Genomic DNA, 15,633 nt, shown 5'->3' on the forward strand with positions numbered 1-15,633 from the left:
TGGAAATGCAGCATCTCTTGGGAGGTTGATGGTGCAGAATGGTAGCCTTGCTTCTGTCAGTCTAAATGGACATTATTATGCAGAAAATCTAAAAGGTTTGTGTGTACTTATTAAACCTGTGTACTTATTAGACACATAATGCCTTGTCATTACCTGTGATTAGTTTATATCTGATGCTATTTTAATAGATCCACAGTCTGTCAACAACTGAGTCACAAAACACACCCAATGTCGTGTTATGTTAAATGTTAACAGCTAAAGCCTCCTCCTGACCTCCTCTGCTGCTCCTCTCCTCTTCCACCTCTCCTGCCCCTCTCCTCTTCCATCTCTTTTCCCCCATCCTCTCAACTCCTTCTCCGCCCCCTTCTCATCTTCCTCTTTTCACCCTCCTCTCCTCCCCCTTTCCCCCTCTCTTGTCTCCTCTCTCCTCGTCCTCCTTTTCCCCCCTCCTCTTCTCTTGTCCCCTCCCCTCTCTTCTCTTCCTCTCCCCCTAATCTCCTCTCTCCTCTTCCTCCTCCTCTCTCAACGTCCTTCTCCTTGTTTCCCCTTCCTCACCTCCTTCTCCTCTCCTTCTCTCAACTCCTTCTCCTCCCCCTGCTCATCCTCCTCTCCTCCCCCTCACCTCCTCCTCCTCTCCTCTTCCTTACCCTTCTTTCGCCTTCCTTATCTCCTCCTCCTGTTCTCATGTCCTCCTCTCCTCCGCTCTCCTCTTCCTCCTCCTTTCGCCTTGATCACCTCCTCCTCTCCTCCACCTTCTCATGTGTTTATATGTATAGTAAATGTGTTTATATTTATGGTATATGTGTTTATACTTATAGTATGTGTTTATATGTATAGTGAATGTGTTTATATTTATAGTATATGCGTTTATATTTATAATAAATGTTTTTATATTTATAGTAAATGTCATTATATGTACAGTATATGTTTTTACATTTATAGTATACGTTTTTATATTTATATCCTGTGCGTTATATATGTTTTAACTGTAACAAGTTTCCTTTGTTTAATTTAAAGTATTAAATATATAAATAAAGTGTTTTATTATTCAAACGCGACTCTTTCCCGCGTGCCCGCCTCCGGACGTGACGCACTGGTCCCGGTGACAGCGGAATGTAAACAGCCCGGAGCGGCGCACAGATCCCGGACACGGTACCGAGCCTCTCCCGGAGCCTCTCTTGCTGTCTCTCCCGCTGTCTCTCCTGTTGTCTCTCCTGCTGTCTCCCGGAGCTTCAGGGGCTGGTGAGCCGCGGGGGTCGGGCCGGGCTGTCGGGCTTAGTCTGACCCGGGGGAGAGTGTCTTTTCTCCGCCGCTGTTTCGGTAGAGTCCCGGTGTTTGTGTCGGTTTAAAGAGCTCGGACTCAGCTAAAGCTAATGCTAAGCTAACGGCTAACAGTGTGCTAAAGCTACTTAGAGCGCGCGGAGAGCAGGGAGGGACAGAGGACAAACTGCGGCTTTTCTCGGGACCTTTATTCATAAAACAGCCCCAAGTCGCGTTTGGACCTGTTTGGATCGGGGTAGCACGGTTCTGTCTCTGTCCCGTCTCATAACAAAGTGTCAGGAAGTTCAGAGATGTTTGTGTGACAGCTGCTCACATGGAGTTTGGAACAGCTCTGAGTGACTTGTTGTGTTACTGTAGTATTGTGTATCACAGCTACAGTGGTTCTGTGCAGAACGTAGACACAACATAGACTATTTACATTCTTTACAAATACTCTATATACAGTCAGTGGGACCGGAGCAGTGACTTGGCAGTTCTGTTCAGACTAAACTAGAAAACCAACGCCCTCTCAGAGAAAAAACAGGACTAAATCAGGACTAAACCAGATCTAAACCGGGATTAAATCACGATGTAGCCAGGTCCAAACCGGGACTAAACCGGGACTAAGCCTGGTCTAAACCCAGAATAAACCTAATCCTAATCAAGGACAGTGTAAAACATAGTGAAGTTGCAACCAGGGATTATACTATGTCAAGACCAGGACTAAAGACTTTTTAGGTTGAGCACACACTAGGGCTGCACAATTTGTGTAAAAAAATCTTCAAAGCTTTACACGTGTCCAGAAGAAATGACAAAAAGACTGACAAACTAATACAAGAATCACATTTCAGAACATTAGGTTAGCAGTTTTTTATGCAGAATAAGACTGCATGGAGACAGGGAGGGCATCTGACATACAGGGACATTTCAGAACATGTTTGTACAAATTTGTTGTTTGTGGAGGAAATAATGTTATTTCACAAATTTGCCAATTGTGTCCATTCAAAATGCGATTTTGAATCTATTGTAGCTCTTATCTAAACTTTCACATGTTTTTGATATGACACTGTTGTTTTGTAGTAGTAGCAGCAGTAGCAGTTGCAGTCTTTTTATGTAATGTGATTGCATTTGACAGAGGAGGTGACGAGTGGTGATCATTAGATTTTGTAATGTTGGTATTTAACGGTCCTCTATTACACAAAATTTACTTGTGAGCTTTAAGACATGCTATGATGCTGTTGCCTCATCAAAACAGACCTGGAGTTGTCTTTTGTTTCATTCACACATGTTTGAGTAACACTTTATTATTAGTCTGTCTATATCTCTAATGCTCAAAATGGTCTGTTCCATCTTGTGATGTCATGAAGCTGTAGTTTTCAAGTTAACAGCTCCTCTTACCTTTAGTTCAGTCGAGATTGGCAATACCAGGGCTGAAATCATGCAAATGATTCTGGTTAAGGTATATGGAGTGTAAAAACACAATGGAGTACTTCCTGAACAGAGTGTTTTCTGTTTGATTGAAGAAGTTGGCCTAAATCTGCAGGGTTTGTGTATTAAACATGTGGGAATGAAACAAAACACAACCCCAGGTCTGTTTGTGACATTTTGTAAAACAACATTATAACATAGATCAGAAAACAGCATAATATGGACCTTTAAAAAAACCCTGCACATTCCCGTGGTTAGTTTCTTTCTTTATTGTTCAAACCTGATTTTCTGTTGTTTCAGATCTTCTCAGTGACTCAGCGACTGGGGTTGCTCTCTGGGTCACGGTGGGGTCAAAGTTCATCTGGATCCTGTTTTTCCTCCAAAGTTAAACCAAAACAAATAACAGAGCCAGGGGGCGGGGTTCATCTGGGGGCGTCCGATCATGGAGAGCCCTCAGGTGTCAGCTGACCATCTCCATGGCAATGGGGACACTGCACTTCTTGTCCAAGTGAAAGAGGAGGAGTCAGGTGGGTGTTTTGTCTTCTAACCATACACTGTATGAAGAAATGGATCAAGTGAGTGTGACGTCACCCACAGCAGTTGTCTCCAAATGAAGCTCATCGAGGCTAGCAGTTATAGCGGCAAATCTGGAGCAGAGTTCCATATTTGGAATTCCGATTGCATGCATCATAGCAGCTAAACAGTCAATCAGGAGTGAGGCTGTTGCTAATTCTAGCAAAAGCAAGGAAAGAAGGCACCTGATTGGTTTGTTATTACTGTTCATATCTTGTTTTACAGACGAAATTGTGAAATAAACTCCAGGAACATGTATAGCGGGTTAATACAAACATTTTAAGACCAAAATGATGAGCCTGACAATAGAAAGGGAATTGGAGCTAGAGTCGATGGTGCCAGATGCATGCCCATGCTCACATCGTGTTTGGAAAGCGGCAGCTAGCAGGTTAGCTATGCCCATTTATATACAGTTGAAACCAGAAGTTTACATACACTATATAAAAAACACATACACTTTTTTTCTCACTGTCTGACATGAAATCAGACTAAACCTTTCCTGTTTTAGGTTGATTAGAATTGCCCTGGACCTGGAGCATGTAAGTGTAACTAGCACCGCAAATTGGTGCCAGGTCCCAAGCTTTCCAGACCCCTTTGGAAGCTAGTACCTCCAACAGTCTGCTATAGACCCCTAAAAGGGATCGGCACGGATTATTTTATGCAGTGGAACCAGTCAGGGTCCGCACCATACCGGCCCTGTGGAAATGAGGCTCATTTATACAATACAGATACGAATTACATGAACCAGAAAAACTGTTTCACAAAGTATAAATTGTGACAAAGTACAAATTAGGTAAAACACTGTAAGTAAAGATTTCCTTAACAATTCCCCTCTTTTGATGATAATAAAATCACATTTTATTCTTAATCAACTCAAAATAAATGTTTTACATGAAGGACAACATGAAAATGGACACATTCAAACAAAAAAACATTTAAATGATTAGCTTTGCTGTGTTTTTTTTTTTTTTTTTTTTTTTTTTTTTTTTGGTCAGACTGCTCCATTAGCCCACTCCATGGCCATTGCTGGACACAGATATGCCTTTAGCCGTCACCCACACCATGAAACAAACTCACTGAGTGAAGATTTACTTTGAGCTTAACAGAACAGAGGCAGAAGTAGTGGAAGGTTCAGAAGCCAATGTGAGCAATACCAGTGGATAAGTGTCAGATTAGTTTGTCAGTTCCCGTTACCACGAGGTCTCAGCATGCTGTCAGGTGTGCTAGGTCATGCACGGGTGCCAGGAGGTCTCCCTCATGGCTTGTGATTGCTGAAATACTCCAAAGGGCCTGATTTGGTTCCAACACTGAGACCTGCCAAAGGGCATTGTAGGTGGTTACTGTTTTACCAGCTGCAACTTTAGAGGCCTAGTTAACATCACCAACTCGGCAGTTTGAACAGAGATCTGGGAGGGCACCCAGGCCATCGTCTCATGATCAGAGCACACTGGAAATCCCACTCTGTTCTCTGCTGTGTGTGTGTGTCTCAGGATGCAGATCCATCTTCATAGAAAATCAAGTCTGGGTTAGTTAGAGGTGGGTTGGAATGTTTTGGATAGCTGCAGTGCGCTTAGTAGAAATACTTTTACCTTTTGCAGAGATCATGTGACCCATGAAGAGTTTCTACTTCCTTTTTGGCAAATTGCAATTTAGAAGAACTGGCCTGGTGGGCATCTGCATGTAGGTTTTTAAAATGTGACACTGAGTCATGTTTGCATTGTTTGTACAGATTCCCATCATATTCAAAGGTAAACCGAAATTGTGGGTCTCTGTGCACCGGGACAGAGAAAAAATATTAGCCTTATAAATAACAGCAAAGGTTAGGTTCTTCAGGTTGACATTGTTTTTTTAACTGGGAGTACTTATCTGTCCAAAATTGTAATACAAATATTTGACAAACCACATGTCCTCACTATTCTCAACTCAAAGTTTCTCAGTTGTCAGACCAATCAAATGAATTGAAAATCATGAAGTAGGGGTTGGGATTTCCATATGAACCCCAATGAAATTTAACGGGTTCAATGCCAAATCCTTTGTGGTTTGTGCAAACAAGAGACAAAAGCTCAGTTTACACATCAAATCACATCTGATCAGATTCACAGGGGATAGTGGCGAATAGAGGAGTGAGTGTAGAACCGAATTGCCCCCCAAGTCAGCACAGTGCAGAGGAGAAGTGTCTTCATTTGCCAGTAGAGAATACATAAACCAACCATTAGACACACAGGAGAGAGCTGAAGTCTGCACTACGGAATATGTAGCCCCAGGGTCCACTAAGAACTTAATCTGTTCACCATTTACACTACTCAGAAAGTTGTTCAGTTTTGTAATAGTTGTGCATAAATCATAATTGTCTCCCATGCCACAAATGGAGGGCACTCTGTGTGGTATCTAGTGCATGTTACCGTCAGCAAGTACGGTAATGTGGTTAAGTCGCTGTTACCCCAGTGCCACCAGACCCGTCTCTCACCTCCACTCCTAGTCAGTTCGAATATTCGTGCCTCTCATCTTGGCGTGCCTGGTTGAGTCTACCATGTGCATTGTTGTTTTGGGGTGCTTCCTGCTTCTGAAGAGTGCAGACGCAAACCTTGTTTGCTCCTGCTGCTTTTCTGTACTTTGCTTGATAATCATTTTACCTCTTCCAATGTTGGAAAATGTGTCTAGTTATGATCTTTTAAGTAATCCCAGAGTTTTAAACCATTTTTACATTTTTTAACAAAATATCTGGCGAGTCAGTGACCTGTCCGGGGGAAGACACCAAAGGAATTCTTTCTGTGAACGCTGTCGGGACTATCAACAACAAATTAATGAGCTACAAGTACGGACATTTGATTTAGAATCTGAAAAAGGCAAACAGAAAATGGACTTCTGTCAAAAAACGAGCAATGAAGTTGGCAAAAGAGCGCAGGCACACAGACGATCTGTGCCAAATGTCAAGTTCAGAAATACGCTGTTGCTAAGAGATGGTGCTATCAGAGATGTGAGCCACAGAGGAATCCAAACCTGCTCTTATGCCAGTCGCATTGTTTCTGAGATTACAAAACTCTTGCTAAAAGTTTTGTCAAGACACCGAGGAGTTAACAGCTGATTGTGCACGTGGATGCAGTTAACACCAGAATGGAACTGACTGTAAAGTAGTACAAATCCCTTTCAAGATTTTTTAGATCTGTTTTTCATATTTACAATTTTACTACCCTGTATTTTAGGTTTCTTTGGTAATTCTCTTATATATTTTTCTGTTTGCTTTTTTTAAACCAGAGGTGCGACTGTGTGTAGAGGAGAGCTCTGCCATGACACCTTCAGATGAACTGCACTCTACTGACTCCGCCTCCTTCCCCAGCCTCACAGATGACGACATCACGGACGATGTCACCACAAATGACATCACCACAGATGATATCAGCACAGTGGGCGGGTTGACGCCGGAGCCCATGCCGAGAAACCAGGAGGGAAAGGAGTCAAAAACAGGTCTGAATAGATGGATATTTATGCATCAGATGACATCACACATTGTACAATCTCTGTGGTTGAATTTGCTGTGTAATTGTCAGATTGCAAATTTGTTGACCTGGTTTATGGTTGATATCTCTGTAATTACTGGGATTAATATAAAAAATTTGTGGAGCCAATCCCAAACAAATAATGATAAGGTTCAGCATTTGTGGATCAGAAACTTGGAGATTTCTTTCAAAGACATTGAATCTTCCATAGAGTTATATAGGCTCTACACTTTATATTATGTCTTAATATTATTTACTACACTATACAGAGCTATTATGCAGTATCAACTTTTTTAGAGCTTTTAACCTTGTTATACTCCTCACCATTAACTCACTCAAAGTTGTATTTGGAGTTTGAGCAATCATTAATCACTTTTTTTCAACCACCGTTTTTACACACCCACTGTGACGTATGCACTTTCTTCTCCGGTTTTATTTTCTTAATCAGTGAGGTGCATAGTATTCGGCAATGTCACGTAGTTATTTTGTTACATCCATCCATCCATCCATTTTCTTCCGCTTATCCGGGGCCGGGTCGCGGGGGCAGCAGTCTAAGCAGGGACTCCCAGACTTCCCTCACCCCGGACACGTCCTCCAGCTCCTCCGGTGGGACCCCAAGGCGTTCCCAGGCCAGCCGAGAGACATAGTCCCTCCAGCGTGTCCTGGGTCTTCCCCGGGGCCTCCTCCCGGTGGGACATGCCCAGAACACCTCCCTAGGGAGGCGTCCAGGAGGCATCCTGAGCAGATGCCCGAGCCACCTCAGCTGGTTCCTCTCAACGTGTAGGAGCAGCGGCTCTACTCCGAGCTCCTCCCGTGTGACCGAGCTCCTCACCCTATCCCTAAGGGTGCGCCCGGCCACTCTGCGGAGGAAGCCCATTTCAGCCGCTTGTATCCGCGATCTTGTCCTTTCGGTCATTACCCAAAGCTCATGACCATAGGTGAGGGTAGGAACGTAGATTGACCGGTAAATCGAGAGCTTCGCCTTCCGGCTCAGCTCCTTCTTTACCACAACGGACCGATACAGCGACCGCATCACTGCAGACGCTGCACCGATCCGCCTGTCAATCTCACGCTCCATCCTTCCCTCACTCGTGAACAAGACCCCGAGATACTTGAACTCCTCCACTTGGGGCAGAGACTCACCACCCACCCGGAGAGAGCAAACCACCTTTTTCCGGTCGAGAACCATGGCCTCGGATTTGGAGGAGCTGATTCTCATCCCAGCCGCTTCACACTCGGCTGCAAACCGCCCCAGTGCCTGCTGCAGGTCCTGGCTTGAAGAAGCCATCAGGACAACATCATCTGCAAACAGCAGAGATGAAATCCTGTGGTTCCCAAACCAGACCCCCTCCGGCCCCTGGCTGCGCCTAGAAATTCTGTCCATAAATATAATGAACAGAACCGGTGACATTTTGTTACAAATATTTTAAAAATCTGCAACTCACTTGTGTGATGTGCAGCCATCCATAAGGAGCACCGATGCTTTGTTGTGATGACGTTTACAGCTCCCATTGGACACTGCAGTTTTCTAACACAGAAGTCAGCGGACTTGTATCTTAAGACGTTTTAGATGAATATTAAGATTTTAAAATGTGCAAATTATAACATAATGATACACGGTGTCATATATTATAATTATAGAGCAGACACAAGCACAGTAGGTCTGCTGTAATCTTCATAACACATTAATAGCTGCATTAATAAACATGAATCTCTCATTTCAGATTTCATTGGAAGTGCAGCTGCAGCCCCACCCTCCTCTTCAATAGCTGTGCCCCCTTCTTCAACAGACATGCCCACTTGTGCCGAAGCCCCTCCCACCTCCACAGCCCCCCCTCCCCCCCTTGTAACCCCACCCACTGCTCTCGTAGCCCCTCCCGCCTCCTCCTCAGCCCCTTCCTCTGCTATGGAGGAGGTGGGGCCTGTGGAAGCGGGACCACAGAGAGCAGAGCCACAGAGAGCAGAGCCACAGGGGGCAGAGCCACAGGGGGCAGGGCCACAGGGAGTGGGGCCACAGGAGGTGTACCTGGTGAAGTGGATCACCTGGAAAGAGGAACGAACCCCGATCATCACCCAGAGCCAGAATGGACCCTGCCCCCTGCTGGCCATCATGAATACACTGTTTCTACGCTGGAAGGTGATCCTCTGCATCACCTGCTCCTCTTCTCTTCATCCTCTGACCCTCCCCTTTGCTTCTATGTCCCTCTCCTATTTTTGATCTTCTTCTCTTCTGCTCCTCATCATCTTCTGCTCCTCTGACCCTCTCATCTGCTCCACTCACTTTCCTCTGCTCCTCTAACCCTCCGTTCTTCTCACCCTCTACTCCTCAGACCCTCTTCTTCGCTCCTCTGCTCCTCTGACCCGCTCCTCTGCTTTTCTGATCCTCTCCTCTGTTACAGGCCAAGTTGCCTGCTCAGACTGAGGTAGTGACCACAGAGGACCTGATGACTCACCTGGGTAAGCTTCAGCTAATCACAGCGCAACTTGAAACAGATGTTAGTAGTCTGGTCCAATCACAGTCCTCTCTTTGTTCAGGTGAGTGCGTCCTGTCAGCCACGCCTCGAGAGAAAAGCAAAGGGGTGGAGCTAAACTTCCAGCAGGTACCTACCTTCCTCTACTTTAGGCTCCTCCTTTGCACATATCTACATGATGAACTGTCCAGAGCTTTGGGGTGAGGCCTGTTTCACTTTAAGAACACGTCATGTGACACGGTGTTGCTTTGTGTCTAAGGCTGTGTTCAGGCCAGACAACATTTCACTGCTATTTTACATTCTAAGTCTATGGAGACATGTCCAACGTTTCTGCGGTGCATTTCAAATGTTCAAGATGGTGCATTTGATTGTTCACGTCCTAGCCATCAAACAGCAGAATTGAAAATCAGAACTTTGCTGAAATTTGGTGCGTCCAACTAGAGGTGTTTGATGCCATTTTGACACCACATAGCATTAAGGGCTAAATTCGCTGGGTGTTTTTTACATCATGAAAGTATAATAAGATTTGAAGATGAACCAAAGATGCATACTGTTTTCAATGGCCTGAGCTCATTGCAAAATGCGAAATAATATTTTTTCTTGCCTAGCTCCTTCCAACCATGAGACCACTGTAACGTGCACCATGTGACCTGTTCTAACCAATCAGAGCGATCACTCATAGAGCGGATCTAGCCCAGGCTCAGAGTGAGACTAGACTAAATCTTGCAAACGCTAATTTTAGGCGCTTTGAGGATTTGTTGTTTTGACAATAGAGAAGAATCCTACAAAATCATCCCTTTGTGAAAGCTGCGGATGCCCTGTCAGCCAAACATGGGTAGTTTGAATTCCCATAAACTGCGCTGTGCTGTACGGTCAGGTCAGAGGTCAGTGGTCAAGTGCACTAACACTAACACCAACCCTCTGTTACACTGTGCTCTTGCTTTATGGGAGAATTCTTACTGGGCCCAAGCTCCCGGGAAAGGAAGTACTTGGAACGGCCACTAGTCGATCTCACCCTCGGACTGAGGTGGAGTGTCTTGTCCAGGTCTAATCATAGATCCATGGTTTACATGTGTAATCTCGCCATACCATAGCTGTGTCAACACCGACAGTTCCAGCAGGACAAGCAGCCTTAGCCCTCTTAAGACTCATTTAAACACACGTATTAACCGTCACTGTATTTATACTTCCAAACGTTTCTAATGTTAAGGCTGTGCTGTGTGCACCAGAGGGCACAGAAAGTCAGTTTCAGAATTGACCAAACCACAATAATAAATACTGCATTCTGTGAGCACCCGTATGGAAGACCTTAGCACCCCCTTGATAAGTAGTAACCTCCTTTGTGTGCCGTTTCTGTGGCAACTCTCACCTGTCTCTGTTTTGTTTTATTTTGCCATATTTTCGGTTGCAGAACATGAGCGACGCAATGGCCGTGCTGCCAAAACTCTGCACAGGTTTAGATGTGAATGTGCGTTTCACTGGGGTCTGTGACTTCGAATACACGCCTGAATGCATTGTGTTTGATCTGCTCAACATCCCCCTGTACCACGGCTGGCTACTGGATCCTCAGGTACTGGAACCAAGACTGGGACTGGACCAGGACTGGACCAGGACTGGACCAGGACTGGACCAGGACTGGACCGGGTTTAGACCAGGTTTAGACCAGAACTGGACCAGACCCAAACACGGTCCAAACCCAGTCTAAACCCTGATTCTCTCCTCAGAGTCCAGAGACTGTGGCAGCGGTAGGAAAACTCAGTTATAATCAACTCGTGGAGAAGATCATCGACTGTAAACACTCAGCGGACAGCTGCAAGGTCTCTGAAGGTAACGGCTGCCTGCTCTCTGAAGGTAACAGCTGCAGGCTCTTTGAAGGTTACAGCTGCAGGCTCTTTGAAGGTTACAGCTGCAGGCTCTTTGTAGGTAACAGCTGCAGGCTCTTTGTAGGTAACAGCTGCAGGCTCTTTGTAGGTAACAGCTGCAGGCTCTTTGTAGGTAACAGCTGCAGGCTCTTTGAAGGTTACAGCCGCAGGCTCTTTGAAGGTAACAGCCGCAGGCTCTTTGTAGGTAACAGCCGCAGGCTCTTTGTAGGTAACAGCCGCAGGCTCTTTGTAGGTAACAGCCGCAGGCTCTTTGAAGGTTCTCTGAAGGTAACTGTCTCAGTGTCTGTGAAGGTTCCAGCCGTTGGATCTGTGAAGGTAACAGCTGTAGGATCTCTGAATTTTACAGCCGCAGGATCTTCTACCCTATACAAAACAGTTCAAAACAGGAATCGGACAGTATTGATACAGATTTTATAATGATATTGATATTTTATTCCCATTTTTGATGCTGACATTTAATTGGCACTGCCCCATTTTCTGTGTGCCCGTGTGTCATTCCAGTTTGTCCTGAGTGCATCAGATTTGTCTTTTTGAACAGAATCATGAGGAACAGTGAAACTAGAAGAGATAGTATATGGCTGTAGATATTATATGGACATAAAAATGTAACTAATGATTTTATATCCCAGAAAAGTGAAAAGTCCATTTGTGAACTTTATTGCAACTTTGAATTAAAGGTGTGGAACTTGCTATGGATCAAATAAAACCCAGAACAAATAGCAGTACAATAACAACAGATGTCAACAAAAATGGCTGCTACCCCTTTGAGTACACCCCCGTAACTTCCAATATGCTCCTCTCTGTGACCCCTGTGTGACCTTTACCCTCTCTCAGGCCTGACCTCTGACTTCCGTGTGTCCTCTGCCCTCCCTCAGGCCTGGTCGCGGAACAGTTCCTGGAGTCAACGGCGTCTCAGCTCTCGTACCACGGCCTGTGTGAACTCACCTCCAGAGTACGAGAGGGAGAGATCTCAGTGTTTTTCAGGAACAACCACTTCAGCACCATGACCAAGCACCAGGTCTGATCCAGGACTAGACCAGGACTAGACCAGGACTAGACCAGGACTAGACCAGGATCAAGCACCAGGTCTGAATCCGAAGTAGACCAGGACTAAACTATGACCAAGCACCAAGTCCCAACTAGGGTTAAACCAGGACTAAACCAAGACAAAGCACCAGGTACAGACTGGGTCTGAACCATGTTTAAATTAGGAATAAAACAGGACCAGGCTGAAGCAGGACTAAAGCAGGACTAAAGCAGGACTAAAGCAGGACTAAAGCAGGACTAAAGCAGGACTAAAGCAGGACTAAAGCAGGACTAAAGCAGGACTAAAGCAGGACTAAAGCAGGACTAAAGCAGGACTAAAGCAGGACCAAGAACCTGGTACAGAGCGGTACTAAATCAATAGTAAAACAGGACTAAACCCATAATACTTTAGATTGTTATGAACAAACTTCTGTTTGTATCAAACCTTGACAGTTTAGTCTGCACCGTGTCAGATGCCCTTCCTTTTCAGTGTCAGTGATGTTGCTGTGATGTGTCCGCTCAGCTGATTTAAACTGATTTTGGTGCTTGCAGTCTTCCTACTTGGAGCAGTAGGACAACAATGCCATCTGCTGTCTAATTTCTTCAGAACTGTATTCCAGGTGTGAGAAAGTTGGTACGCCCCCTCATCCTGATTTACAGTCTCTGGGCGCGTTTCCGGATCTCGATGGCCTCACGGATTCAACAATGGGACTTGTTGCTCTGTGCGCCTTAATGTTGTTTTAGGTGATACAGATAAACAAAGTAGGGCCATTGTTCCACTGAGCAGACATGCACAGCAACATCATGTGACACTTCTGAGAAAGGGCTTCTGACACAGTGCAACCCATACTGTCAAGGAATGATATTTTAGTATAATTATATTAGAATCTAAATTATAATTATATTAGACCTAATGAATCTTATTAGACAAGGACTAACCCCAGCCTGACCATTGACCCTAGAGCCACCTGTACAAGCTGTGACCTTTGTACCTGCACTGACCTTTGCCCTTTGACCCCAGAGCCACCTGTACCTGCTGGTGACAGATCAGGGCTTCCAGTCGGAGGAGCGTCTGGTTTGGGAATCACTTCATAACGTGGAAGGAGATGGAAACTTCTGTGACTCTGACTTCAGACTGTTCCAGAAGAGCCAGGACTATAACCGGACTACAGTGGCCCAGGTAGACCAGGACTATAACCGGAGTACAGCTGCACAGATAGACCAGGTAAGACTAGGACTATAACTGGACTACAGCGGCCCAGATAGACCAGGACTATAACAGGACTATAGTGATGGAATAGTAATCACTGTATATACAGTAGTGTTGAGGAAAACGGCCTTTTCCTCTTGTGTTCATTTATTTCTGTTTCAAGTGTATTCTGTATCTAAGCAGAAAATAAGTCCAGAGAATTAACTTGATTGAATAGAAGAAAGGAGTCTGTGCTGACATTCCAAGTGTTTACATCCATACAATGAGTTTTATATGAAAACTGTAGTGGGACGCTACCATGGTTTAGACGTGGCGCCTCTTTGTTGGTACAGAGACCAGCCAGACCTCTTGGCACATTGCACCGTCCAGTCAGATTGTGACGAGCATCCTTTCGGGGTGTTGTCTAGGTAAAAGGCCATGACATCATCCCCACAGACATCAGCATGGACTGGAATATGTTTTTGTCTGATCATGTATGTGTCTGACAGCTATGATCAGTCTTATCTTCACATGACCTCAGTAATATAATGAAGTATTTGTAGTAAATACTTTGTGTACTTTATACTTCAGGACTACCTTGTGGCTGTGTCCCTGCAGCAGAGCGGAGGAGACCCTGTTACTCTGAGTGACGCAGAACTCGCACGACAACTTCAACAAGAAGAATATCAGCAACAGCAAAGTACTACAACTGCTACTACTACTACTACACCACAACAACAACATCAGGTACTTTGAATATTACTACTACTACACAACAACAACAACATCAGGTACTTTGAATATTACTACTACACAACAACAACAGTTAGCATGAATCCTACACAAAAGGAGATGCAGATGGGTCCTCCTGCTCTTGACAGGTTTAACTCCGAGACACTGAAGGATGGGTCAAATGCAGAGGACACATTTTCTCACGGGACAATTGGCTGTTTCAGATTCAAGGATGTGATTATGGGTCACTTTTCCCTACAGTACCCTACAGTTCCCCGCAGGTCCCTACAGTACACTACAGTACCCCACAGGTCCCTACAGTACATACAGGTCCCTACAGTACACTACAGTACCCCACACATCACGACAGTAACCTACAGTACCCTACAGGTCCCCGCAGTACCGTACAGTACACTACAGTAGCCTACATGTACCTACATTACCCTACAGGTCTCTACAGTACCGTACAGTACCCTACAAGTTCCTACAGTTTTAGCTGACCGCATCTTTATTAAATGATTTCTGCAAAACTACTACTACTATTACTATTCTTATTCCTACTACTCCTACCACGTTACTACAGGTGTTATTCCTACTACTCCTACCATAGTACTATAGGTGTGTTTTCTTGCAGGTGCGTGGGCCGGGTGCTCAGAGTCGCAGGAGAGAGAAGGACTCAGACTGTGTTCTGTTATAGCTTTGGCCTAAGTTGCGTGATTCTCAAAGTGCTGTGTCTGTGTGCGCCCAGTGGAGCTGGGCCAGCTCCACACGCTAAACACACGCTAACGACACACTAACGACACACTAATGACACACATCCGGCAGCTCAACGTCACTGCTGCGTCAATGTGCTCTCAGCACCTCCAGGACTGTCTACCACTGGATCTGCTCCGCAAGATTTACACTGAAATAATTTATAATAAAAATGATTCAAACATTTTTGTAAGTTGGTATTTGTGTGTGTGTGACTGAGTGAACAGAGACGCTTCAACTGTACGCGTGTGTCAAATGCCTTCCCAGTGTATCAGTTGTCCTCCCTGTATGTTAATTGTGTTTTCACAATTTTTTATCCAGATTTAGTTACATCCAAGTCCTTTGAAATGACACAAAGTTTACTTTTTATCAGAACTGAAAACTAGATTTATTTTATTTAGTTAAAATGCATAAATATTTAAAATACTTTGGATTTCACATTTGTTTTGCAACATGAACACGTTGTTGGATGTCTGCTCATGGTCACAGTTGTCAGTTTAGTCTTTAAATGTTTTATATTGTTCCACTCTCGCATCCAGAGTTAAATTATATATGGCATGCTTTATTAATTTCTCTTTGTTGTTTGGGCTGATTGGGACCTGATGAGTGTAAAAACAAAGAATTATCTTTTTACATTATGAGAAAAATTATGTCCACATGTGAGGACATCCATTCTACGTTTTTGCAAAAACTGAAGTGCCTGAACACATCAACATTTTTTTTTTTGAGTAAAAACAAACGTTTTTTCTCAAAATGTTGCTGTGTTGAGAAACAACAACTGTGCCTCTTGAAACAATGTGGCTCATTTGAAGTGCTGCTGA

General features: G+C 44.5%; 1 protein-coding gene across 1 annotated transcript; it reads left to right on the forward strand.

Moving 5' to 3' along the window:
- Positions 1 to 1,090: 1,090 nt before the first annotated feature.
- mindy1 (MINDY lysine 48 deubiquitinase 1) lies at positions 1,091 to 14,998 on the forward strand. The gene is made up of 12 exons (XM_033975605.2): positions 1,091 to 1,242; positions 2,989 to 3,215; positions 6,517 to 6,726; positions 8,483 to 8,895; positions 9,158 to 9,215; positions 9,294 to 9,358; positions 10,641 to 10,799; positions 10,954 to 11,056; positions 11,988 to 12,130; positions 13,160 to 13,363; positions 13,919 to 14,074; positions 14,694 to 14,998. The coding sequence occupies exons 2-12, from the start codon at positions 3,131 to 3,133 to the stop codon at positions 14,754 to 14,756; spliced, it is 1,659 nt and encodes a 552-aa protein (XP_033831496.2). The 5' UTR covers positions 1,091 to 1,242; positions 2,989 to 3,130; the 3' UTR covers positions 14,757 to 14,998.
- Positions 14,999 to 15,633: the final 635 nt, after the last annotated feature.

This window comes from Periophthalmus magnuspinnatus, chromosome 11 (genome assembly GCF_009829125.3).
Source record: "Periophthalmus magnuspinnatus isolate fPerMag1 chromosome 11, fPerMag1.2.pri, whole genome shotgun sequence".
Classification (NCBI taxonomy): domain Eukaryota; kingdom Metazoa; phylum Chordata; class Actinopteri; order Gobiiformes; family Gobiidae; genus Periophthalmus; species Periophthalmus magnuspinnatus.

Excerpts from the sequence above, each read along its gene's own strand:
- mindy1 (XM_033975605.2), top strand. The coding sequence starts at position 3,131 with ATGGAGAGCCCTCAGGTGTCAGCTGACCATCTCCATGGCAATGGGGAC. Across the intron at positions 12,131-13,159 it reads GCACCATGACCAAGCACCAG|AGCCACCTGTACCTGCTGGT; the intron begins GTCTGATCCAGG and ends CTTTGACCCCAG. Across the intron at positions 14,075-14,693 it reads CACCACAACAACAACATCAG|GTGCGTGGGCCGGGTGCTCA; the intron begins GTACTTTGAATA and ends GTTTTCTTGCAG.